This window comes from Onychomys torridus, chromosome 1 (genome assembly GCF_903995425.1).
Source record: "Onychomys torridus chromosome 1, mOncTor1.1, whole genome shotgun sequence".
Lineage (NCBI taxonomy): Eukaryota > Metazoa > Chordata > Mammalia > Rodentia > Cricetidae > Onychomys > Onychomys torridus.
Window position 1 is genome coordinate 97,099,202 of NC_050443.1, and position 26,756 is coordinate 97,125,957.

Here is a 26,756-nt window from a genome sequence, read left to right on the forward strand (position 1 = left end):
GTCCCTGGGCTCCTCTCTATGGATCTGTTGGGACCTTACCTTAGTTTCCTGTTATTAAGATAAAGTACTTGACAAAAGCAGTTTATGGCGGGAGGGTTTATTTTAGCTCACAGTTCCAGATCACAGTCCACTGGTGCAGGGAAGTCACAGTGGCAGGAGCCTCAAAGAGCCTGTCACACTTCAAGAGCAGAGAGCAATGCATTCATGCATGCCTGAGCCAGCTCACGCTCTTTTCAGTCCAGGGCCCAGCCCATGAAATAGCACTGTCCACATTCAGGGTGCATCTTCTAACTTTAATGAACCCAATTAGCCCTCAAAGGGATGTCAAAAGTCTACCCAAATCTAGACAATCCCTCACTGAAACTCCTTTCCCAGCACGTCAAGCTGACAATTAAAACCAACCATCAGAGGCCTTGAAGTTGTAATTCTAACAGCCCTCACCACTGGACATTCCTTGATCATGCTTGAGAACGATCTCACAGGTCTGAAGATCCACCTGGTGCTGCTGCTTAAGTTCACCTTGTGAGTCCCAAAGGGGATCCAGTGCAGTCCTGCTGTGTGCGATTATTGCCTCTCTTCCCATCTGTCTTGTCACCAAGTTGGCGGCTTGAAATGGACCTTAAACCTGGCAGACGCTCCAGAAGAAGACCTTTCCCAGCACCTAGCACCCAATCAGTCACGATTTTTTACAGCCCAGGATTTCTTGGGCCAGAGGATGTGGGAGTGGAGGGGGGTCACTGAGAAAAATGTAGAGCACCCCTGGCTTCGAAGGACCAACATCATTGTTTATAGGCTCTGGAATCCTAGCTGCAGGTAGCATCTTCATGCAATTTCCTGATAGCCAACACAAGAGGTGCAATCTGTGCACTTTATTAGCTGTGTGTCCGTGTCCGTGTCCGTGTGTGTGTGTGATGTGTGGAATGTGTGAAGTTGGGAGAACAACTCTCAGGAGTTACTTCTGTCCTTCTGCCCTGTGGCCCTGGTTGCAGCAGGTGTGGAGGCGAATGCCTTCTTTACCCACCGAACCATCTCACCGGCCTATCTGTGTATTTAAAACTTTTTTTTTTTTTTTTGCTTACAGGCTCCCAATATTTAAAAATATTCTGGCTAGTGTTAATACAGGTTGAAAATCACTGTGGTGGCCCATACCTTTAATCTAATGCCAGCCCTTGAGAGACAGAGACAGGCAGGTCTCTTATTTGAAAGCTAACTTGGACTACATGGCAAGTTCCAGGCCAACCGAGGTTACATAGTAAGATCCTGTCTCAAAGAAAGAGAGAGATCGGGGAGAGACAGAGACACTGATTTGGATTTTAGAATGCCTGCATTTGAAATCTTGGACTAGGACTCAAGTCTGAAGACTAGATTCATTTATGTTTCATATTCACTCATACATATAGTATGCACACAATTTAATGGAATTTTAAAAAATAATCCTGTGCACTCCACAGAGTTAAGACATGTGGAATTTTCCATGTGTGGCATCAGGTCAGTGTTCACAAAGTGTTGGATTTGGGCTTGTTAGATTTCAGATTTTGAGATTTAGGCATGCCCACTTGTATAATTATTATTTATAGTTCGAAAAACCAAGTGCTTCATCACAGTGACTGAAATAGAGGAAAGGATTTGGGGGACCCCTTGATTACCTTTCAGTCTGGCACCTGGGGAGATTTCTGCCTAGCCAAGATGGGCCAGAAGGCAAGGATGTTCTAACGGAATCTGCCCTGGACCCTGTCGCAGCAGGTACTTGTAGAGGAGCTAAGAGCTGGGCTGATCTCAGAAAGCCTCACACCACTGCCATCAAGAAATGACCCATGTCTGGTGGATGTGTGCCCTAAGTTTCTGCGTGGACTGGCAGTTGTGGCTGAGACTTCTGTGCTACACAGTAATGGTCCAAACCCCAGTTCCTGTTAGAACCATGGTGACTTCATACACTAGGGCACATGAACACTCAAGAATAATCTTTCAGGCATTAACCCAGGAGGATAGTTACAGGAGGCAGACATTTAACAGCTGAAGGTGGGAAGGGGAGATGGCTCAGTTGTAAAGTGCTTATAGTGCTGGCATGAGGACCCGGGTTCGATCCCCAGAACCCATGTAATAAACTGCAGGCCATAGTGGGATTGTAGTCCCAGAGAATCCATTGGGCTTTCCAGTCAGCCAGTTTTGCTTTCCCCATGAACTCCAGGCCAATGAGAGACCCCGTCTTAAAAAGCAAGGCAGTGGTACCTGAGAACGACACCCGAGGCTGGCCTGAAGACATGTGCATCCTCAGGCACACACAAATTGAAGATCTTTGCAGTGGGGATATAGTTCAGTGATGGAGTGCTTATTTAAACATGCATGAAGCAAGCCCCGGTTTATGGTGATATTTTATTTGTATTGAAATGCAACTTTATTTATTAACCATTTTAGTACAAATAAAATATTACCATACTGGTTCCATCCCCAGCACCACAAAACAATATTAGTAATAACACATTTTTAAAAGAGAGTTCTTTCTGAAAGAATTTCCCCCCCTCCAGAGGCTGGGTTTCCATAATTGGGGACAGCATCTTATCTCTTGGGATTAATTTCTCTTACACAGAATGCGATGCTCTGGGTCCAGCTAACTCCCCTTTAATGAAATGGTGCCAGGTAATGGATTGGGCTGAATCTGTTATCTTTAGTAAAACTTCCTTCATCACGCTAACCCACAATGCACCCTGCACCCCCTCTATCTTTTTTCTCAACTCCAAACTGCCATGAACTGAGGGGGTGGGAAGTAGTGGCTTCACGCCTTCAGGTGAAATCCTGGAACACAGTGGACCTATGTTCCTCCCAGTGTCTGAGGGGCCAGAACCGTGCTGGGGCTCAGTGGGGTTTGTTGTAAATGACCCTGTCCTCATCGTCACTGTTTCCAGTTTCCAAGGGTCAGGTCTGTCTGGGTGTGTAAACTGACCCCGACTCTCTCCTCTCTCTGCAGTGAAATGTAAAATGGATGATGAGGAAGTGCCTGCTGCCTCTGCGCCACCTCCTTAACGGATGCCAGTCACTCCACGCCCAAACTGCACATTCCCTTAGTGTGGTGGACACAGAACCTTTTGCACACAGGCTGGGTTTGTTGCAGATGAGCTTAAGCGCAGTTTAGGAAAGTGTCCCTTAGCTTCTTGCCTTACCCCAAATGCTACTTTTCCATCTGCTTCTCTACTGTGTTAGGAGTGCCCTTCTGAGCTGCCACAGCAGTTGACATGGCTAGTCCTTGTCACCAGTTTTCCCACTTTCGCCAGGGCCCGTATTTTAATTTATCTCAGATCTCTGAGTTAGTTCTGTCTTGGTTTTGTCGAATTATTAACACGAGGCAAGGCTTGAGAACTGAGCTGTGTTTCCAGCTCAGGAAGAGATAGTCTTTGCAAATGATTTCCATCATCAAAGACCCAGAAGTGTTATGGCAGCGTCCTATTAACTTAATGGTCCTCATCTGTCTGTGGCCGCTGCTCAACAGGATTCTCTCATTTGAAAGGCCCCAGACACAGGAAAGCCTCCTTGGTAGTATTGGACTGTTTGACAAGCTACCACACATCTTAGGTAAATAGTAAAGCCTTTATTTTCTTGTTAAGAACAGCATTTTGAAAATAAAACCTATCTGCCCATGCTTAACAACCTTTTCAATCTGTGATATTTATATGTACATACTGATTGTCTTGAAATTTCCCAAACAATTTTGTTTATAAGTATGCAAGTCAGCCAGGGTGGGGGAAGAGTGAGGATACATTATAAAATACACATTAATACATTTAATAAATATATATTATCTATCAAAAAAATGAGCCATAGCTCTTTATGAATAAAAAGCACCTGCCAGGGGCTCTCATCGGCTCACATGGTTGCTACATCCTTGGATGTGTAAATGCCAGCGTCCTCTTCTACTTTTCAAGTTGGCAAACTCAGAAGACACCTCCTCTCACCCTGTCTGTACTTGTTTGCTGGCCTTGACCTCATCTGTGTGGGGGTGGGGTGGCCACCAACCAGATCTTGACCTTGGGAACAGCTGACACATGGGAGCCTGTCCCCTCTGCCATTGTCCCACCACCTTGGCAACATACTCCAGAACACTGTGGAATTTTCCTTTAGGAGACAGAGGAACTGTCGTAGTCCCAACAGGGCGTTACTACCCCGGCACCCTAGGTTGTGCTTACAGCTTGGGGTTATTCACAGATGACTTTCTAGACCATTCACCACTCTTACACAGGTGCCATGGGAGTCTGTCCTTCAGTCTCGTTCCGTCCGAAGCTGGCTGCATAGTCTCTGGGTGGAGTTGCCTTGTGGTCCTCTTCAGGTGAACTTGAACTCATCAGAAAAATAGTGGACGTCTCCCTTCTCCCTTTGCTCCAACCTCCACCCCTGTCTAAGAACATTCAGCCCACCCTGAACCTTAAATTAGCCAAGATAAAACAAAGCCCAGAAGCGCAATCACCTATTGGGGTGGGAAAGATTTAAAGGAAAAAAAGCAAAACTGAAAGACCTCGCTAAGTGAGGTTTCCTGTGGCTCAGAATGGTCCTGTGTTTACAGTGCAGAAAGGCTGCTTTCTGCACAGCTATCGGCACGATGCTCACCTTATACGTGGACAACAAAGAGCTTAGAGAGAAAACCATCAATCATGTCAGCTTCTCCCTTCTGCAAGGGGGGCTTTTGCAGACCAAGTCACTGGTGACATCAGAAAGCTCCAAAGGACTCCAGAGAGCGGGGGTGGGCAGCCACTTCCTGGCACAAGAATGCGGAGCACTGACGTTTGTCACCTGCCCGGTTTGTCACCTGCCCGCCCGAGGTGCTTGGAGATTTCTTTGCAGAAGGCTGGGTAGTGCATGCAAGAACTTCCAGCCCCACGCAGCCCTGGCTTTCTTTCCCTCCAACCCCTTCTCAAGCTTCTAAGTTCTCAGCCCACCACATGATGGCATAAAGGACTGATTCAAATTCTCTGAAAGCAAGCACATGCCCTGAATGGGGGTGGGGCATCCCAGAAGTGGGGAAGGGGAGACCTTTGGGTGCCATGCTTTCTGGTTCCCATGCATGGTGATGCACTAACTGTAAGGAAAACTTGCAGGAGAGCCAAGCACTAGCCAGATTGGCTTCATCTCCCTAAGGCTCTGCAAAGATAGGGTAGGGCAGGGAGGGGATACAGCAGAGACTGGGGGCTTGAGAAAAATCAGATTTATTAAAACACTCAGCTCAGACATACTGGCTTAAGAGGAGGTCAGTCCCCACCCCCACCCCCAAACACTAACCTTTGAAATTTTGCTTTCATTAAAGGTTAAAGGCTTATGGGTAGTTTTTGTAGAAAAAGCAATGTAGCCATTAGAGTGTATGCAGTGGCCCTACCCTTGTTTGTACAGTCCATATGGTCAGGTTCACACTCTCAGCATGGAAAGGTTGCTAGAGATTATCCTGGCCAAACAGTGCAGAGAACACAGGTTTTTAATGGCGGGGATGCGGGAGATGCCGAGTGACAAAGGAATGACTTGCTCAGGACAGATGGAAGCCATGACAGATGACGGCTGTGAAGAGGGCCACTTTCATAGAACCATCGGAAAACCAAGATTAAAATGTTCTCTAAACCCTCCGAAAGCAGCAAGAGACCTTCACAGAACTCACTCTATCCTGGACTTCTAGCCACACCCAGGGAAAGTACCCCAGAAGTCACTGGCTGCTGGACACGAGGATGCCATCTCTCCATCCTAGAGGTCATCCCTGGGGAGCTCAGCCGTAGGACACTGTGAAAGTCCTGCCTTTCAGCCTGACTCCCCTGAAGCTTCAAGGCAGTGGCCCTGGCTGAGCTTCTGAAATGAATGTGGGAATGAAATCGGGAAGGGCGTGGAACAGGAGTGTGGAAGGGGGACTTCTCACTCTGTAAGGGAGGGGTGAGTGGGCTGCTAGGTAGAGCAAGAGGCCCAGAGATGAATCAGTGGTTGCCTGAATGTGATGGTCGCTTCAAGGTCTAGAGTACCTTCTCCTCTTTGGCACGTTCTGGGCATCCTGCACTCCCACCGGATCGTCCAGTTGGGCCTTACTTTGGAATCACAGCCACAACCTCCTAAAGTCTCCTGAACTGCATAGGCCACCAAGCAAGCCAGCCAGGGAGAAGGGTCCATGAGCTAACCCCAAGGGCACAGTTATCTCCAAAAGACCTCCCTGGGGACCAGCACTCGGGGAGGGGGTGGCAGGCTGGCTCAAACCCCTCATATAAGCCAACATCAGCCTGGCACACCAACTGTGAATTCTTTTCTGTCCTGCCCCCGCTGGATGAAACAGTTTCCCAGCCACGCTTCTCTGAATGAGCCTAAGACTATTGGCAGTTAGCTCTCATTTAGTTTGCAGGACGATTCCGTGTCTGTGTGTGTGTGTGTGTGTGTGTGTGTGTGTGTGTGTGTGTGTGTGGCAGGATAGGGGAGGGCGGACACTGTTAGCTTTCCAGTTCATCTGTATGTCACATTTACACGAAATCCCCAGATTTCCTGGCTTCCAAGTGGCCTGTCTCAGCCATGGTTGTTGACTTCGCCCTCAAGCAAGACATAGCCAGGGAATAAAATCGGTAAGAGAGGTTCTTATTCTCTGGAACTTAAGGTCTTTCACCAGTGGTGTCTTCCCGTGTGAGATGGCGGAGCAGTTGGGATCTGGAATAACGTAAGGGCAAGTACTGAGAACTTTGCAAAGTCAACGTTAGAAACCGATGCATCAATCTCCTTTGCTTTTACCTGGGGCGGGCTGGGGGACTGAGTCATCCCCAGAAAGGTACTGGAGGTTCATGTCACCCACCCTCAGGGACATACTCCTCACTCAGGGCTTTAAGAAGTGACGAGGACAGTATGACTTGCCTTGGGCATGACGAGTCCTACCATTGAACTGAATTCACCCCAAGACCCTACAGCAGCCACCTGGTAAATCTCCTGTTTCCTTCTCTGCAGTGGCCTTGAAAGAACCAGGAGGGCTTCAGAATGATGGACAGGTTGTGTTGATTACAACACGTGGGCTGCCCCTCTGAAGACTAGTGGTCACGGTGAAGTCAGGCTTTTCTTGGCCCCAGGACAAAGAAACAGCCCAGGAGGTGGTAAGGGGATTTAAGAACACAAATCTGTGTTTCTTTTTGTTTTACAGCCTGTTCAAAGCCAAGGGAACTAGATACTAGCCAGAGCTTTCACAGGCCAGAAAAATCAAAATTCCCTCCCTCAGGGACTAAAGACCATCCCCGAGGGTCTATTGAAAAAGAAAGAAAGAAAACAAAAGCTTAGGTTGAATTATGGAATCGGCACAAAATGAAGAATGGAAATCAAATGTGTCCGTGTGAACTGGCTCATGCACTGTTTCTGAGACGCACAGAGCTATGTCTGGAAGGAGATGTAGGAATGAGCGCCTCTTTGGATTTTGCTGGAATGAAACAGTCATTCCAACAGAGGCAAAAAGCAAAAGGTGACACTTTCTGCTGTGGGTCTGTTTGGCAACAGGTAAGTATAGCTGCTCTGGTGTTTGAGGGAAACAATTTCAATCTCCTAGGATGTCTCTTAGGGAATTGGAGTGTGTGTGGGGGGAACCCAGTACCCAGCCCGGGGATACTGGATGGAGTAGGGACCAGGGGGCTTAAGCTAGGGTCAGCAAAGATGAGAGCATCCTCACAGGAAGCTTTTCTTTAGTCACCTTCCTGGGAGAGGGTTGGGGCACTGTGCTCAAAAAAGAAAACCCACCAGGTAAAGAGTCCCAAGCTGTAGGTAGGCATCTACAGATGGCTTTCTGAGTGTGGGCGGGTTTTTCTTATGTGAAGAAAGGTGGTTGAGGGGGCCAGACAAAGATAGAAGGCATGCATGCATGGAGCTGGATGCTCTCAGGCCTCCTGCCCAGACATCATATTTTGATACTTACAGTCCCGCCATTGAGTACGACAGCCATCTCGGTTGGCTGATACACATTGCTTCTGAACGGTGCACTGGGTCGGCTTCCCAGGCCGCTGGGTTTCTTTCCCAGGCTGCCTCCGGATCTTTTCCCCAAGCTTCCATTGGAAAAGCCCGCTGCTGATCGAGCTGAGGAAGGGGTTTCCAGGATGACAACATGGGGGGGGGGGAGAGCGAGGTGGGAGGGAAACAGAGGGATAAGGGGTAGAGCGGGGGAGGAAGAGAGAGGGAGAATTTTTTTTTTTCAACCACCAGCTCCTCCCCTCTGGGTACCTCTATCCACCCACCGCAGTGGCTCCTCCTCTTTGTCACAAGCCTGATTCAAAACAAAAGTCACAAAGGGGCTTTGTTCTCCAGTCTCAGGAGGGTTGGGAACTTTATGAGTCCTGCTCTCTCCAAACAGCTCCAGCCAGGAGGGGTGGCAGTCACCTCTGTGCTGTCAGGTCTCTTTTGCACATATGTACAGGTTTGTATGCACCGTATCAGTTAAAAGCAGCCCCTATTTCTGGATGCTGCAGAGCTGGGGACTGCTAAAAACATATAGGACAGTGACTGCCGTCATTGGAAAATGACCCCAAAATAGGAATAGAGGATCCGAAGCAATGATGGCAAAAAGAGTTAGTACTCTATCTCTAAAGTAGGTGCAGGATGTTTCTGAGTTGCCATCCTTCTTAAAGATAGCATCTAAGGCAGCCCAGGCTAGCGACAGACTCATTCGGAAGTCAAGGATGGTCTTGAACTCCTGATCCTCCTGATGCCACATGCCAAGTGCTGGGGTCCACATCCAGCTAGTTAGTGTACTCTATGTCTATGTGTGTGTGTGTGTGTATGCGTGTGTGCATGCACACACATTTGAGCAGGTATCCTCAGAGGCCAAAGAAGGTGTTGGAGGTTATGAGCTACCCCATGTGGGTACTGGGAAGTGGACTCATCCTCTGGGAGAGCATCAACTCTCTTAACTATACTCTAGCCCGTGCATTGTTTTTTTTTTTTTTTTTGAGACAGTGTCTCACTGCCTAGGCTGGCTGGCCAGGGAGTCCCAGGGATCCACCTGTTTCCACCTCCCCAGTTCTGGGATGACAAGCAAGCATCACACAGTAGTTCTGGGGATAAAGCCCACATCTTCCCGCTTGTACAGTGAGCACTTGACTGACGGCGTCATCTCCACAGCCCCAGGTGCTGGCACTTCCAAGATATTAAGCTTCCCCCTTTTAAAGAAAAACCAACTTGAAAGGCCAAGGAGAAGCTCATGTATGTTTCTGAGTGAAAGGAGGCAGCCTGTGAGAGCTCCTCACACCATGCCAATGACAGAAAGTAAAGGCTGTCAGTGGTGGTCAGGGGCTGCGTGGGGAGGAATAGATAGGAGGGCAAGAGGACCATTTCAGGATAGTGAAACCATCTGTGTCATACTACAAGGTGGGTCCAGGTTGCAGTGCATTTGTTAAAACTCACCAAATGATGCACTCTAATTAAAATGTGGCCTTTGGCTCAGTGGCAGAGCCCTTGCCTAACACCCCTGAGACCTAGGCTCTATCCTCAGCATCCCCACAAGTGGATGGAAATCTTTTTTTTTTTCCCTTTGAGACAGGGTTTCTCTGTGTAGCTTTGGTGCCTGTCCTGGCTCTCGCTCTGTAGACTAGGCTGGCCTTGAACTCACACAGATCCACTTGGCCCTGCCTCCCTAGTGCTGGGATTAAAGGGGTGTGCCACCACTGCCCAGCTATGGATGGAAATCTTAAGGGTAAGATGACATCTGCAGTTTCACTGAAAGTGCTAATGTTGCTTGGCTAGAGAAAGGCTTTACTCAAAAGTCTTCCCTGAGGAAATGCAGCAAGACAGCTTGGGAGCTGTACAACCTATTTGGGGCAAGAGTCAGACAGAAGTCCCATAGGGCCAGGTGCCTCGAGCAGTGACATAGAAAGGGTCGGTTTTCATAGTGTCGCAGATGCTATTGTTTCCTTTACAACAGACAAAGGTCAAGTACCACAGCCAAGGTCACAGAGCTGGCAGAGCCCACACTGAAAGCCTGGCAGAGACGGGCTGCGCCTAACCACGACACCAGGTCCAGATGCTCCTTCAACCGTTACGGTTGGTTCGAAGCATGCAGGCTGTGTCCGGTGACGCTGGGATAGCTCATCCTAAACTGGACCAAAGACACCAAGTCCTAGGGAGACTCAGGAAGCCTTTCTTGCTTCGGCATCTCCAAGGCTTGAGCAGTTCCTTGTGCTGAGTGAGGGCATGTGCCTGCCTGGGGAGCAGCGGAAGCGGGGGACAGTTAGACACGAACTTTTGCTAGTGGCTGTTCCTACTCCACGAGAGGGAGAAGCTGCTTCCCTGGCAGGGCAGAGCCCAGTCCAGGTGGGGGACTCCACTCCAACAGACCCTCTTCAGAGGAACTGAAGCTCCACTCTCGTGCTACCCATGGTCCCAAGGGCCCTCCCCGCATAAGCTATTAGTGGTTTTGTGCACCGTTGGCATTCTAGGTCCCTCAGAATGGGCTCCAGGGTCCAGCCTGTGACAGGCCTGACCAATCAGGGCATTCCATCTCTGGGAACACACTGGTTCAGGGAAGGACATTCAGAGCCAATCAGAAGTAACTCTGGGATTTTCTCAAGCCTTCTGGAAAAAATTTTCCCCCTGGGATTCCTGGCAAGGTCAGAGCTACTGGGGGACTGTGATGCCTCTACCAAGAGATGGGGAGGAGTCGAGTTTAGTCCTCACTTGAGGTTTTTTTTTTGTTTTGTTTTGTTTTTAAATCTAACCATTCCTGAAGCCTGCTACCTCGGGCATTTGGGATTTTCATTTATTTGTTTGACTAATTTAGCATTCAAATTCTATTTTTAAAAATTTTAAATAAGTTAAAAAAAATTGCTAGTAACCAGTCTTAGAGGTTTGACTAGTACCAGAGCTGATCCTATGCAACTCACAGCAGAGGGGAAGAACAGGGAGTGTTATTCCCAAGTTGGTACGCAGAGGTATAAGCTCCCTGGTCAAATGCCAACTCTTTCTGATGCAGGCCCTCCAAGTGAGGCCAAGTTAGCCATGCCTTCCCCCACACTTCACTGGGAGTCTCCAGCAGTAAATAAAATGTCTAAGAAGCCTCTGGCTTTAATAAGACCTTAGAGCTCAGGGTCCCTAACAAAAGAGGGAACACATGTGCCTTTGAAAGGTGCGTGTTTGGTATGCCTTGTTAGCACCCTCTAAGATGTGATCTGAAGTGTGACATCTCTGGGTGTATTTGAATCTCTTAGCACTTACCTCATGCCTCATTGGTACTAAGGAGCACACTCCAGCTAAGTTTATCTATATGGAGGTCTCGCTGATGGAAGGAAATATTGGGAGAAAGACCACTCCAGTTTCCTAGAGCCACAGTGCAGCCTGGAGAACACACCTTCCATCTCGTGACACCTCAGGGGACCAACAGTCAAGAGAAGAGAGCCCAAGAGGTTGGCCAGAAGTTCCCAGTGCAGGAGGACATTTCGGCTCCTGGGCACTAGCCACTCCAAGGGTAAGGCCCCTCATGGTGCCGGGTTCCTAAAATACATACTGGCCGAAGTCAGCATGCAAGGTGCCAACAGCTGCTCCTACTGTGGCAAAGGAGTGTGCCCAGATGGTCCTTGGCCAGCAAAGCAAGAGTTTCTAGAATAAAGGCCAGTCCAGCCAGGATATTCTCTGTGTGAGCTTTGTCTTGAGGACTGCCCTGCCTGGTCTCAAGTGATTTTATTGGATCTATATTTTTGATAGTCTAAAAGTTGAAAGAAAAAAAAAAGAGGAGGAAGAGGAGAAGAAGAGGAGGAGGTAGAGGTAATAAGGGCTGCTAGAGATGGAGCTCATTCACCCAGCATGCACTAGGCTCTGTATCCCAACTTCAGCACTACAAGCAAGCAAACAAGAACATCTTTTTTAAGTCTGACAACACGCAAGGTTGCTGAAGATTTAGGGAGAGTCTTGCAATGCAACCATGGAGTGGGCACTCAGCCTGCCTTTCTGGGGTGCTATCTGGTATGGCGTGCCAAGACTTAAAATGCAGATTATTTAACTCATATCTAGGACATCTTTTGCAAGGAGCTAGTGGACCAAAAAGCAGAAAGATGAATGGATAAGAGTGCTTACTCAGTACTGTTTATCAAGGGACGCCTGAGGTGGGCAGAGCAGCCAGAGAACCAAAAAGTGAATGCTGGTGCCTGCTGGAAAATTCCACAGCATTCCCAGGCTATGGGAATCTCCATCTACTGACCCCAGAAAGGCCTCCATCACACTGACTTAAACCACATGGCAGGCCAGCACCTAGACCCAGGGTTTCCACCCAGTAACACCTTAGAGCTTGGAGAGCTAAAAAATTATACAGACCCCAGACTCAGACTTAATCAGGGGCCCAGGGAGGAGGCAGTGCAGGTGCTTTTCCTTAGCAGCCCAAGTGGTTCTGATGGGTAGATGGGTGAAGGACCACCCTGCCTTAGTGCTGTTCTGTTCCACTTTTGTTTGGGAGACAGGGTAGCACTTAGCCCCTTCACACCTCAGTGTCCGAACAGATCTCATGGGCTACTGTATGAATTTAGGGGAGCCAATAAAATGCTCAGGATGGCACTTGGTGTATTTTTTTGGTGACTACTTGTAGCTTTGTTTTGTTGGGAGTTGTGTGTCTCGGTGTGTATCCCAGGCTAGCTCTGAACTTACTCTCCTCCTGCCTCTCCTCTCTCAGTGAGTCCTGGGGTAACAGGCAAGTGCTGTCACATCTATTGTTGCTTTTAAAACACTACTGCTTGGGTGTTTCTGACCTTCCAGCTTTACTGCAAGGAAATCAAACATTCCATTCAACCACTGGTTCTTAACCACCTCAAGCCGCGGCGGCAGGGAGGGAGCACAGGTACTGTTAGAATCAGACAGAGCCATGGGCCAATTCCCCAGGAGACACGGCAGTATGCAACAACCACTTCTGTTTGTTCCCTCTACTTCCAAGGTCCACCGGAGTCCAGGGCCTCAGGGAGGCCCTCCAGGAGCAGCCGGCAAGAACAGGCGGTGCCGCCAGCACCCCAGGACTAGCCAGGCCCCTCCTCTGTCACCACAGCCCCTTGAAGAGGTCTCTAGGTTTCCAAAGGTGACGCTGCATCCCTAGCAACATCTCTACAGACACAGGCACCTGGCCTCGAACTTTATGTAAGAAGAGAGTAACTTGGATCACAGCCACACTGGGACTTTCCCATCGGTCCAGAGAGGGGCTGCTGGCATCCCTCCTATATATGAGTCTGGCCAGGGGTTGGGGTGTAAAGGAAGCCGACTACATCTAGGAATGACAAGGATATGAGCGGCTCTACAGGAAGCGAGGGCTTCACATGCTTCCCCGCCTACAGGGGAGGAGCAGGCTGCACCCCGGGCTTCCACACTTAACCTTGCAAGGCTGTGTAAAGGCACCAGCTCCTGAGCATGGCTCACACCTGTACCTGGCAACTGGGCAGATGTTGCTAATGAGAAATGTTGCTAAATTTCAGTCTGCCACGGACCACATCCTAGATGTAAGTCCTCAGGAAACACCATTCTTTGGAGCTCACACCTATTCATCATGAAGGAGACATCGGGGACTGACTTCACAGCTAGTGCAGGCTGAAGCCAGAATAATGCTGGGTACAGTTAGTGCTCAACATGTGACCACGTCAGGTGATCAAGCCTCACCAGGACTGGGATTCACTATTACTGATGGGCCCCTGAGGCATCTTTGGGAAACTGAGGAAGGTCACTTATTTAAGCTCAGTGTGGGACCCAGCCAGCTTCCTTTAAGCAGTCCTAAGGGGTACCTGTCCAGCATCAACAGCAAGGCCTTTAGGGGTGCTGGTGACCACATTCTCCTCCATCATACTGTGACCTCACCCCTGAGCAGAACCAGGCAGTCTTGGTCACTCAGATGTCACCCCAATTGCCACCAAATTTGCTTTCTCTGACTGACCCCAGAGGAGCTTGTGAACATTTATCCAAGTAATAGGGATGTTGGTGATGGTAGAGGGAAGTTAAGAGTGGATGGATGCCAAGCCTTCTGTCCTGGTGAGCCAGTTCTGGGGTTCATTCTACATACACCTTCAGAAGGTCTCTGCAGGACTGAGCCTGGCTGGCTGTCGTAGAGACAAGCTTATAAATGCAACTATTTTGGCAACCTGCCTCTGAGCTCTCCTTTCGGGAACCACCACTCAAGTGAGCCCCTATCCCTGAGTGTCTGAGACTCACTCCCCTTTCAAGAGACCTCAGCCAAGACCCACAAGCTCCATGCTCAGTGCCACCAGGGTTTGGTCCCCATTGTGCTACTTTCTGTAACACCTCTACACAGTATGCCCTCCCATTATTTTTATTTTGCAAATTAGGAAAACCGAGGCTCAGAGAGGCCGTGTAATCTACCGAAAGTTGCAGAGCAGGGAGTGGGAGAGGCAGGGTTTGAACGTGGACATTTGACTTTGAGATCTGATTTGAACACTGCTGATGACCCAGGTGGAGGAGGCCACTGTCATGGTGGCCTGCCTCCATCTAGCACATGGCGTAGGCTGCAAATTCAAATGCCTACCGGGAGCTAGGAAATGGCTGGGTGATCAGCCCGGAGTGGCAGAGTTTAGAAAGCAGAAATTGTATTCCCAGGTAAGGACAGCCAAAAGTGTGTGTGTGTGTTGTCTGTGTGTATGTGTGCAAGAGGCCTGGCCTTCCAGTGCCCACTGATTCAAGTGAGATCCAAAATCCTGCAGCCATGTAGGAAACCTGGCTCAACATTGTTAGACCCAGTACATATGCTTGTGTGTGTGTGTGTGTGTGTGTGTGTGTGTGTGTGTGTGTGTGTATAGGCAAAAGGTCAACCTCAGATATTGTTTCTTAGAAACCATTTCTTGTTTTGGAGATACTAGGGTCTAGGACTCACAGATCAGGTGTGCCTGCCTCTATGTCCTCAACACTGGAATTATAATAAGATGTGCCACCACACCTGACTTTTCTCTGACTTCTAGAGAGTGAACGAACTCAATCCTCTTGCTTGCCCTGACAACACTGTACCCACTGAGCCATCTCCCCAGCCCTGCCCCTTGGATTTTTATAACAAATTAGTTGGCAATTGGCATGAGGAAAAAGGATACATGAAAGGAGCTGAGCCGGTGTTAGCATGGGGGCCACTCACGATGGTTGAGTCTATTGCTGGGTCTGGGAGTTCCTGCCCCTGCTAACGTCTTCCAGGGACCGTCCCAGGCCCAGCAGTAGCTACTTTACCTGCATTGTGTTCGTCCATCGAGAAGGCCTTGTTCTCCATGTAGGCCCGAGGCAGGTGCATGTCCTCCTCGAATGCCGTCTCCCGCATCCTGGGCTGTGAAGTGTCGAAGTAGTTGGGTGGGTTCTCCTGCAGGGGCGGGAGAAGGGTGCAGTGGATCTCCGGAATGGCATAGAAGATGACAAAAACCCAGCCACTGGCTGCCAGCGTAATGGCCAAGGTGGGGTCGCTCCAGGCATCTCCCTGCTTCATGCTCGAGTTGCCGAAGAGGTACATGGTCATCCAGACCACCCAGATGAACAGAGAAAGGAAGGTAGTGATGAGGATGAAGGCTCCGTTCACCTTCCACCGACTGAACTTGCCACACAGTGTGAAGAGGGACTGTGCCAGGGTGATGACCAGCAGCACCATGTCATAGATGAGTGCCATCACAAAATCCATGGGCTCATAGGCACAGGCTGGCTTTGTGTCCCGCAGCACGGTCAGCACCAGCCACTCGGTGGCAATGATGACCTGCACCAGCATCAGGCACAGTGCCAGGCTCACCAGCTGCCAGCCGGCTGGGCTTGTGCCCTGGCACACCAGCCTCCGCACCCGCCATGCCTGGCTCAGCAGACAAGAAAAGCAGAGCGCGAAGAGGACACCCCAGAGGAAGCGTCGGATAGAGCAGATAGTCTCGTCCATCCGGATGATGAAGGCGAACGTCAGCCCAAAGAGGCCCAGGGTCCCCAGCAGGAAGAGGAAGTGGAGGCACACGGGCCTCCTCTTTTCTTTGTCCTTGATGAAGGGCAGTCTCACCAGGAGGATGAGCATCAGGAGCAGTGTGATCAGGGCCCCTGCCCCGGCCACTGCCTCCACCACGATGCCCCAGATGGCGTCCAGGTCGCACAGGGACACGTACTGAGGAAGGAGGTCCAGCCCACAGCCCCGGGATGTGCTGGTGTTCTCTGAGGCCACCGAGGCAATCACCAGGAGCAGGGGCAAGGGGAACACTTGATGGGTTCTCATCTTTCTCTCTGACACCAGGAACGTTCTAGAAAATGGGGACAATTAAAGGAGAATGATCAATCCATCGCAAGGCCTTACTTTTCTGAGGACTTGCACCTTTTCAAACCTGGTAGCCCTCAAGGCTCCTTCAGGCCCTGGAGATAACAGCACTGACCTTCTTCAGGCACCCAGGTCCCTCTCCAGACACTCTGCCACCTGCTTGAACCCTGACTCAGATTAGTAGCCATGAGCCACTATCAGCAGTGGCTGGAGGACCAGTGAGATGGAAGCTCACCTTATCTCTCTCCCACGTTGTAAATCTGGTCTCTTCCAAAGTAAGGGAATGAGAGACGTTTTAAAGGGACAGCCACCAGCCAGGTGCTCGGACAGCCCTTATCTCCTCCTTTAATCCTCACAGGCTAATGGAGAATATTTACTGACCACTCACTCCAGACCCCAACTGGGCTCAGTCAGTCCTCATAATGCTCTATGAAGCAGCAGGCTCAATTGTGACCTCCATTTTCAGGTGATAAAACAGGATCTTCAAGGCTGTGACACTCAGCCCAGGTCATACAACCACACTCCAGGAAGTCACCCCTCTCAGCAAAGGGGGAAAACCTCCCAGCCTCACACCTGTGGTACAGTCTGTGGTCCCAGCCAAGTCTGCTGCACCCACAGATCCAACCAAGCTCGGATGAAGAAGATTCAAGAAAAAGATTCTGTCTGTCCTGAACACATTACATTGCTGTTACCTAGACATTACAGAGCAAGTGTTGACTTTGTATTAGGTATTGTAAGTGACCTAAAATCCATGGGGCACGGACATAGGCTATGTGTGACTACTGTGCATTTCATGGAAGGGCCTGGAACATCAGCTGGATGCTGGCACCAGGGCTGCTGGTATCCAAGGGACTCCTGGAGCACATCCTGCAGATACCCAGAAGGGGCTTTTTCATGTTCTGTCTCCCACACACATCCCATCTTCCTCCTGAAGAGCTCTTGAAGCTCCATTCCCTCTAACTCACTTTTTGTCCCTGTCCTGGGAGGCCAGAGAGTTCAGCCTGCTGCACTCTCTTCCGCGTGTTCTAGATGCTCAATGACAGTCCAGACCCAGTCCCTTCTCCCCTGCTAGGACACACCTCTATTTTAATTTTCTTTGTCTAACTTTATAGTTGAACCTAGGACCTCATACATGCTAAGCAGCTGTTGGGCTACATCCCTGACCCCTTTAAATTATTTTTTATTTTAATTTTGAGGTAGAGTTACACTACCTTACTCCAGCTGGATTTGAACTCACCACAGCCGAGGCAGGGCTTGCACCGGGGACCTCCTGCCTCAGCCTCTTGAGTAGCAGGCCAATGTCATTAGCCTGGCCCTGCAGAGACACTGCCACCCCACCCCCTACTCCCAGCTCTTCTCCAGAGCCATCAGCTCAGACTGGGCCAAGGTCGGAGCAGCTCCCAAAGGCAGAGGCTTGTGGGCTGAGCTCTAATCAAGCCTGTTTTTTTTTTTTTTTTGTCTACTTTGTTTCTTTTCTCCTTCCCTTTCTCCTCTCTTCCCTTCTTGTTTTCGACTGCTGCCACAGGCAGAGAGGCAGAGCCAGTATCTTTTACTCATTAGGAGACCAAGCTTTCACAACCTTAAGTCACATCTGGCATCTGGGACAGGTCTTTTTTTGTCCTTGGGATGTCCTATGCATTGTAGGATGCCTCTTATCAACCCAGCTTCTATACACTTCTATATCTCTTGGGTGAGGGGCCGAAATCCCCTGACAAAGGGTTGCTGGTGAAGATGCTGGTGTTGGCACACAGGACCCAGACGGCCCTTTATCCCACGGACACCCACTCTTTGCTTTTGAAACAGGCTGGACCTTCAAGAAGCCAGTCTGCACAGCTATGTCCCATGCTCATTACTAGTCATAATAAGCTAGTTTGGGGGTTTTAATTCCATCAATGTGTAGGTCTGTAACCAGCTACCTTCCCCACAGCACAAGGTCTGACACCCCAGGGGTTTCCATTAAGTAAATGCAGTATTGACCACCTCTCTCTCCTCCTCTCTTTTAGAGATCCCTTGCGCATCTTGGGTCCCTTCTTGGCCTCCAGGCCATCGACTGTATAAATAATTGATGGTGTAGAAAGTGGCTGGTAGTGTGGGGTGGTCTGCTATGCTTACACAGAGAAGGTATGCTACAAACAGAAGGTACTTGGAAGAGGGACTCCTTAAACAAGACCCCCACTCAGGTAAATACAGGGGAAGAGATACACCCCAGAGATTGACCATCAGCTTGTAGTCTAGTTATAATAGTGCCATGGAGGCTCCATCGGGGACTCCCTGTGCAGCTATGTGTCCTGTACATTGAACACTTGAACCCCAACAAATTAAAATGCTTCTCTCTTGATGTTTCTAAACTGTGCTGGATGGCTCAGCCGGTCAAGGTGCCTGCTGCCCATGCTGCCAAGCCTGTCCATCTTAGATCCCTGGGGCCCACAGGGTCGAAAGAAAGAACCAGCCAACCCCTGCAAGTTTTGTGTGTGCCGCACATGGGCACACCCCAGGAACATGGCTACAGGGTGCAATTTGGAGAGGCATTGTTCTGAAGAGAACCGCTTATCAAGGAAGGGAAACACGCTATGAACCAAAATTTAAGAACTAGATGGGACGGAACAAGCTGTCATTGGTTCATAACAAGGTGGAGGGTCTCCAGAGCAAATATCCCTTTCAAGAATTGGCAGTAGAAAGAAAACCCCATTAGGAGACTTCTGGGCGACACACCCCAGGCAATTTTGTTTATAGCTAATCCCATCTTCCCTTGGGAGTGAGGAAATACTGTTTGGGAAGATGCTTCTGGAAGATGAATCAATGCTTTTTTCCCCGCCATCTCTTACCTATACACCGTTTGACCGATGGTTCTCAACCAGGGGCAAATTTGGATGTCACAACTGGCAAGGGACAGTGGGCATCGGTTGAATAGAGACAATGTGAATAGCAGTCTCCACTAAACAGAATGATGCAGGCCAGTAAGTCCACAGTACCAAGGCTGAGGAAGACTGGTTTTAGATATCAAAGTCAGAACTGATGAGAGACACCAGGAAACCCACCAGGTCTTATTTGGGCCTATCCCTCACTACCCTTGCTTAGAAGAACTTGGCTGTTTTTAAGTGTGTCCAGCTACTCTTTCTGGCGAAGTTCCTCCTTCCAAGCCTGGCTGAAGACTGAGACTTGGTTTCTCCATTCTTCCTGCTTGCTTCCCATCTCTCCTGTCTACCCCAACTTTGGCCCTAGCTCCCAGCTGGGGGTCTGGTATGAGTTAAGTGGGAAACGTCCGTGGCTGCTGGAGGTATTTTAAAGATCAAGGGGTCTTTAGGAGGTGGGGCTTGGTGAGCAGAAGTAGTTATCTTTGATAGTTGATGGCTTTTAGATCTCACAGCCAAGTCCTGGTCTATGGCCACTGCCATGCCTCCCCTGCCATGAGGAAGTCTCAAAAACCACAAAGCAAAATGCTCCTTTCATCTCTTTGTTTTGATCAGTTATTTTGTGTCAGTCAATGTATCTGTGATGGTTACTACCAGCTTGACAGACTCTGGACTCTCTTAGGAGACAAGGCCCTGGACATGACTATAAAGGATTATCTGGATCAGGCTAACTGCGGGGCGCAGACCCACACTAAAAGGAGGCCACCCTGTTCAGTGGACTGGGGTCCTAGACTGTCTGAGGAAAAAGTCACCTGAGCATCAGCATTTATCTCCCCCTGCTTCCTGACTGGATTCAGTGTGACCAGCTGCCTCAAGATCGTCCAGCCTTAACTACTCTGCCTTGATGGACTGGACCTTCCAACTGTGACCTGAGGTAAACCCCTTCTCCTGTCTTCCTCAGGGTCTATTCTCACAGCAACAGGAAAAGTAATTAAATTAGTAATTAAAGCTATTGCAGCACCCGCTTAGGCTTGGCCAATCTGGACCCTGTCCTACTCTTCGGCTGAAGTGATTGGTTCACAAATAGGCATGTGGTCTGAAATAGAGCGGTGAATCAGAAGGAGGGCTGTCATGAACTGGCAGGGTGTCTTCTCTTTGTGACGGAATAGTCCGAAGGTTAGAGTCTTTCTATGGGAGAGGACAGAGCTCTCTCCCATGGAGAACCTGTCTGAGGGCAAGGCTGACCCAGAGCATCAGCTGGGGGATGGGCTTGAGTCCCAATCCACAGAAAGGCAGGCAGTTGGACTCACCCATGCCTGGTACCAGCAACCAATTTAACTACATAGTTTGAATGAAACTCATTTGACCTGGGTTTCTGTCACTTGCCAACAAGTTCTCAAAAACCTAGGAGGAATGGCCCCTTCTCGACCCAAATCCAGGCATATAGATGAAACTAAGCATGGCCAGACACCGAAGGAGAGAGTCCAGTTGTCTCAAGCTGCTCACTACTGGCTCTAATATGGGGTGCAGCCACCCAATTCCACAGAACTATGTATAGGATGAGAAGGGGCTCCACTGAAGCCAAGGCCACTGGCTCATCCAGTCTTCCCAGGGGGTCCTATTTCTGTCAATCAACAATGACAGTAACTGCTCTCCAGGCTCCCTGACACACATCGTAACAGCCAAGGATCTACCAAACGGAGCTAGATGGGGTGGCCTGTAATCCTGGCATTGGGAGGTTGGGGCTAGAGGATCATAGCCAGCCAGGGCTAGATAGAGTAATTTCTAGTCCAGCCTGAGCCACCACTGGGAAACCTTAACTCAAAACCAAATAAACAGACCGAATCTACAGAACAGTCCTGGAGGCCAGGACTAAGGCCGTCCCCATCTCACAGGGGATGATGCTGTGCAGAACAGGGAGAGGAGCTGCTTGGCCAAGGTCACATGCTGCCAGGAGAGTGGAGCCTGAGGCAAACAAGTGTCTTGTTGTTGCTGGGCTTTCTATAGATCAGAACTTGTACAGGAGTCACTGGTGACTTTTGCTGGATGGTTTATCTCCAAGAGGTCCTCCCTGCCCCACTATACACTATGCCAGTACTTTTGACCCCTGACTCCATTGTACGGGTCGTGTGTGTGTGTGTGTGTGTGTGTGTGTGTGTGTGATGTTGTCTTCTCCCAAGAAGATACCCCTGGCCTGGGATTGACTCTGGATGTCTTCCTCTAGCACTGTTCACATTTTTGGAGACGGGGCTTCTCACTGAACCTGCATATCACTGAGTCCATCCCACTAGACTGTCTGCCCAGAAAGCCTCTGGGATCTACCCTTCTCCAACTCCCAGCACTAGGGTTAGAGATGTGCATGGCCACAGGGACCCAAACTCAGGTCCTCATGCTTGCACTTTACCCTCTAGCCCAGTTTTCCCTTATTTATTTTTTGGGTCTGTTCCTCTCCACCCACCATCTCCCCAGGCCCTCATCTGTTTTGTTCTGGCCTTCAGTCACTGAGTGAATGAGACAAGCTCTAACTCTCGTGTGGCCCCTAAAGGTGCATGCCAGTGTTTTCTTCTAGAAAAGAGGGTCTGAGAGGCTTTACTCAAAGTTTGATTCTTGGATTGTCCCAGCCCCACAGGCCACACTCAGACACAGAAGTCTGGATGAGTGAGGAAACAGAGCAGGAGCCCCAGGCAGGCACTACCCCATCCATCTAAAAGGCCCCTTGTCAGGTAAGCCCCACCCAGCTCAACCAGCCACCTGCTGCCTACCACCTCCATCCTTACGTGGAACAATACCAGATTAGAGAGGTTCTGAGGCAGCCTCAAGGCAGGGCTGCCTGGGATGGATGAATCCATGGCAACAAACCCATGGGGTGAGGTCAGCGGCTCCTCAAAAGAAGTAAAGGATAAATGGGAATGAATGCACAAGCCTCAGCTCACATACTAATTACCTTTGCTGCCAGCCAGGCACTCAGAAATGTGACTCAACTCCAGTGTTCTTAAATACACTGCAAAACAACTCCCCCCACACACTATAAACACCACACATGCATACACCATACCACACACACCACACATACACCACACCATACACATACCACCTCATCCCACATATTTACCACACACACACACACACACACACACACACACACACACACACACACACACGCTGGCTACAGAGGAGCCGGAAGTCCCCAGCAGGTGGAGAAACAGTCCCCTCCACTGCCCTGAGTGCTGGCCCTGCAGAGACTGATGAGAACTCTGTGGGACTCTGTGTGAGCAGGGTAGCAAAACTGTTCTAGCCCAAGCCTCGCCAGAGTCAGACTCCCCAGTTTCAAATCCTACCCTGGGGCTGAAGAATAGTCCAGTATGCACATGCTTGTGGGTCCAACCCCCCAGCATTGTCCAAATCAATAAATAATAAAAGTCCTATCCCAGACCACTTGTTAGCACACTATGACTCTGAGCTACTGACTTAACTGTTCTTGCCTCAGTTTCTTCATTTGCAAAGTGAGGGTAATAACAGTGCCCACATCACTGGGTTGTGGTGAGGACTGATAACTATTGGAATGGTGGCATTCACCTGTGACTCCAGCACTTGAGAAGCTGAGGCAGGAGGATCTCAAGTTTGAGCTCAGTCTCAAACAAAACAGGAGGTGGGGGCTGTGGAGTGGCCAAGTGGGTAAAGTGTTTGCCCAGCCAGCACACAGACCAAAGATGCACACACACCCCATATGTACATACAGCCATAAGCAAACGTGAATGCACACTCTCATGCACACACAGGAATATGCACTAGCATACACACATGAACATACACACAAACACACACATACGTGCACAAAGGATAACTGTAGGGTGCAGGACACTAGCTAATGTAGAGAAATTTAACAGACTGGTATATGTTCCACTGTCTGCGGGGTTAAATTCTTCCACGGATTTCCTAGGAGGGGCTGTTGTCATGGAGATGGCATCGTGAGGGGGGCTCTCCCATCTGTTTATTTGCCACTGGCTTCCAGCCTCTCCCATCATATGCCAAAGCCAACAGGTCCTTGAGGTGGTGGGAAGGAGACACGTCTTTGGACGGGAACAGGAGCCCTGAGTGTGAGCCTCACTGTCAAGGTTGAACCAGGCCAGTGACCCTGAAACCAGCCATGGCTATTAAGTAGTCAGAGCCAAAGCTGCTGGAGACCACACACCGGGCCTTCTCCTGGGAGGTACGATTCTTTCCCTCTGGTCCCCCCATGGGGATGGAAAAACAAAATGTCCCAAACTGCCCTGAGAAACTCTTCTGACCAGCTTCCCCTCAGCTCTGTGGCTAACAGCAAGGTTCCAAAGAGATCATTCTTCCAGCTACACCAGGCATGCAGGAGAGCAGAATTTGAACCAGCATATGGGGGGGGGGGCAAAATGAGCAGGTGTGTGTGTGGGGGGGGGGGGTAGGAGGCTGCCCAGCCCTAGCATTCATCATAGCTCTGTACCCAGCTGAATACCTGCCACAGTTTACGCTCTCCTCAGACTTCAAGATCTCCACACTAGTAACGTTGGTGTTACTTAACTCTGCAATCCTTAGTCTCCTTTGTAAGGTAGAGATGGTGGTGCTGCTTGCATGAGGTCCATGTGAAAAGCCCTTTGCACAGAGGAAGCAGGACGTGCTTGCTCAAGAGACCCTTTGTCCTGTTGGGACCATGAAGGCAGTGAGGTCAAGCTGCCTGGCCACCGGCTTCATGGAATCTACAGACCAAGGTGGGAATCCATTTTTCCCAGTCCCTGACCCCAGGCTTTTCCGCTGTACCCCAGGTCTGGCAGAAGTCCAGACTGTGGCTGGAAGCCAGTCTCTCTCCACAGCATTTCACTGTCCCAGCCCACTCCCCTGGAACCAGGTGTGTTTCCTGCTTGGCTGCTTTAAACCATCATAAGGTTTCCTGACATTAAACTCTTTCCCAGACCCACACTGTCTCTGCCTTCCTCTGATAGCTTTTCCAAGTTACAGTGTCATCATTTTCATTACCCTGTGCTGACTAGACACTGTCCTCTTTGGGGCTCTCAACTTTACAGACCCTTCTTAGGTTAGTAACTGAGTACAGCAAGAACATCAGCGCCTAACCGAGAGCCGTGAATATGCAAAGCAGCTGCGAGCGAGCCTGTAAATAAAAGCAATCATTTAAATGCAAATTGCAGCCTAGGCAGGCTGAACCTCAGTGCTAGGATCCATCTCTGGGTGCAGTTCTGAGACGAGAGAGAGCGTGACTAAGTTGGAATCCCCAGCTGGCTCAATGCCGAAATGCTACAGAGCTCTTGGACCCTGGGTGGGGGCTCCCTAGCGTGGATAAGAACTGCCTAGAAGTGGGAGGTAGATCTTTAAAACTTCAAGCCACTCCTCCAATTAGCTCACAGGGCTCTCTGGGGCTCAAAGCAGTGCCCCAGGCTGGGTCCAGAGCGGGGACTGCCTGCACCACAGCTGCCCTTCAGCGGAAGGAAAAGAGCTGCTGACTGTCTCCTTGTGGAGGTCAGGGGAGCTTTTAAAAATCACACCCCGTGGCCTCCTGCTGAGAACCCTTCAAGGATTCAGTGGCCCCCAACAGAATACAGTCTAAATGTCTTTCTATGGCTCCAAAGACCAGGATCTGTCTAGCGCTTCTGGTCCCCTTTTGCCTATCCCCCCAATCCGCCCCCACACACTGGCTACAATGGTCTTTGTGTCTTTTCCTCCAAGCTTATTCCCACCTCCAAGCTTCTGCAGCCTGGATGCCCTTTGCCCCCAAATCGCCCTCTAAGTGGAGCCCCCCCCTCTCCCCTGCTGTAGTCCACTCAAAAATGCCATTCCCCAGATGTCTCCTCTCGCACCACAAGCCTGGTTCACTTTATTTTTCAGGCAGCCCTGGCCCAGCAGGTGTTGTACGAGGTGGTATTTATTTGCGTTTCTTCATCCACTTCTCTGCAGTTAACCCCCCTCCCCGCCCCAATCTGGATCTATTCATTTTATACAAGCATTTCCGCAGCACTCGGTTCTGTGTCCACTACATGTATTGAAAAACAAACAAACAAACAAACAAACACACAAACAAGCCCAGTAAAGATTTAGAGTCTGTCTTTATAAACAAAGCCCTTTTCTTGTTGCCCGGGCCCCAAACTGCAACTCTTCCCCTCCCATCTTTCCCCCTTCCAACTCAGCTGGCCCTTTTCAGACGCAGAAGCGAAGGGATCAGGGAAACAATGTTCACAGTCGAGATAGAAAAGTAGCCGGGAGGAGGATTTCCAACCAACAGATGCCAATTTGCATTCTATTTACATGCTATTTGCATGCAGTTTAACTCCAAGTGTGGTTATTCCCAAAGCCCCAAGAGCCCACCAAAGAAACTTAGGAAATAACGTTCTGAAGTGCTTCTGTGTGTGGAGCGTGCTTAGCCTCTCCCGCATTCTCTAGTCTTTGTGGGGGACCCCCAGAGCTTTCTGGATGCTGCTCAGGTGCCCCCATCCTGGCGCAGTCGGGCAGCCGATGTGGCGCGTGTGCTGGGGCCCCAGGAGGGGACGACGGTGCCCGCCACACTCCCGGGGCCTTTGTCCCTGTTCCAAAGAGCCGCCCCCTTGGCGAACAAGAGAAGGGGGGAACTGGCTAGGCCTGGGTCTGACGGAGCAAGAATAGGGGGACGAGCCCTCTGTTCTGGGGCGTCCTCTGGGGCAAGGTCGGTGGGCCGATTCAAAGCTGTTAAATCAGCTACCGCCTGCTATGGCGGGGTGCAGGCTCCTCGTCTGGGCTTGCCTCTCCCACCCGGTCCTCGAAATGTGCGGGGCCCTTGTGGGGCTTCGAGCCCTAGTCCACTAAAAAGAGGGGGTGCTGCACCGGGTAGTCCTTACCCTTAGCCTGGCTGCCTTCCCCAGAGGTCCAAGTGCCCTCACCTGGGACAGAAATCCCCGTAACCGTATGAGGCCGCCCCTGGACTTCGAGCCCACTATTTGTCCCTGAACCTTAGATTGCCTCCCTGTGGTGCCCACCCTCTTGCCCCTTTTTCCAAGAGTGCGCGGCCACTGCGGGCTGCAAGCTGGGTCCCCCAGACCTTGCGGCAGATGAGGTTGCACGTCCCCAAAGGCCAGCCCTTTCCCCAGGCGAGGTCTGCGTAGTTCATGGCCAGCACCCCTGACCCCCTCCCTGCCTGGCCGCTGGAACCTGCCTGCGACGCCCCTCACAGGGGTCACTAGCACAGGGCCGGGCTCCCCTTTACTCCTAGCTGCCTGTCGGCTGTCGTCACCCCAGATCCTAGGCGCTCTATCTGGTCCATGGACATCCCCCGCCCCCCGATAAAAGTCCCCAAACCAAAACCTTTACTCTCGGTCAGCTCTCTGAGGCTCCTTTCCCACCGCACTGTGGCACCCGAACCCCACAGCTTCCCCTGCAGATGCACCCCGAGGAGGGAGAACAGAAAAAGCCCGAGCCTCAGATCCCCTTCCGATCTTCACAAGCCCACGGCGGGAAAAGTTTCTGGGGTCCCTGCGGCGCCCTTCCCGCGCCCGCGCTGGCTGGCACTCACCGACCCTCGCGGCCCCGCAGCGCCGACGCTCCTGCTGGCCCTGGGCCCGAGTCACATCTCTGCAGCGCGCCCGCGGCCCCCGCTCCACGCACGCCCGCCAGTCGAGCCCGCCTCACTGCATCGTCCTTTCCAGCCGCGGCAGCGCGAGGCGCCCCCTGGCCCGGCCCGCGCTGCAGCAGCCGAG

General features: G+C 50.5%; 2 protein-coding genes across 4 annotated transcripts in view; one reads left to right on the forward strand and one right to left on the reverse strand.

Moving 5' to 3' along the window:
* The window catches only part of Iqck (IQ motif containing K), a 118,344-nt gene extending 114,705 nt beyond the window's left edge, over positions 1-3,639 (forward strand). For both annotated transcript variants that reach the window (XM_036190434.1, XM_036190444.1), the window contains one exon: positions 2,966-3,639. In XM_036190434.1, the coding sequence (XP_036046327.1) occupies positions 2,966-3,021 (56 nt within the window). In that variant the 3' untranslated portion in view covers positions 3,022-3,639. The remainder of the gene's footprint in view (positions 1-2,965) is intronic.
* Gprc5b (G protein-coupled receptor class C group 5 member B) lies at positions 3,564-26,756 on the reverse strand. Of its 2 annotated transcripts, none has more exons than XM_036190457.1 (4): positions 26,573-26,756; positions 15,154-16,184; positions 7,892-8,049; positions 3,564-4,744 (listed from the first exon to the last, which is right to left on the reverse strand). In XM_036190457.1, exons 2-4 carry the CDS (start codon positions 16,157-16,159, stop codon positions 4,697-4,699), a joined length of 1,212 nt encoding a protein of 403 aa, XP_036046350.1. In that variant the 5' UTR covers positions 16,160-16,184; positions 26,573-26,756; the 3' UTR covers positions 3,564-4,696. The 2 variants fall into 2 exon arrangements, with proteins under 2 accessions (XP_036046350.1, XP_036046358.1); XM_036190465.1 differs by having other exon boundaries at positions 3,564-6,651; positions 26,573-26,755.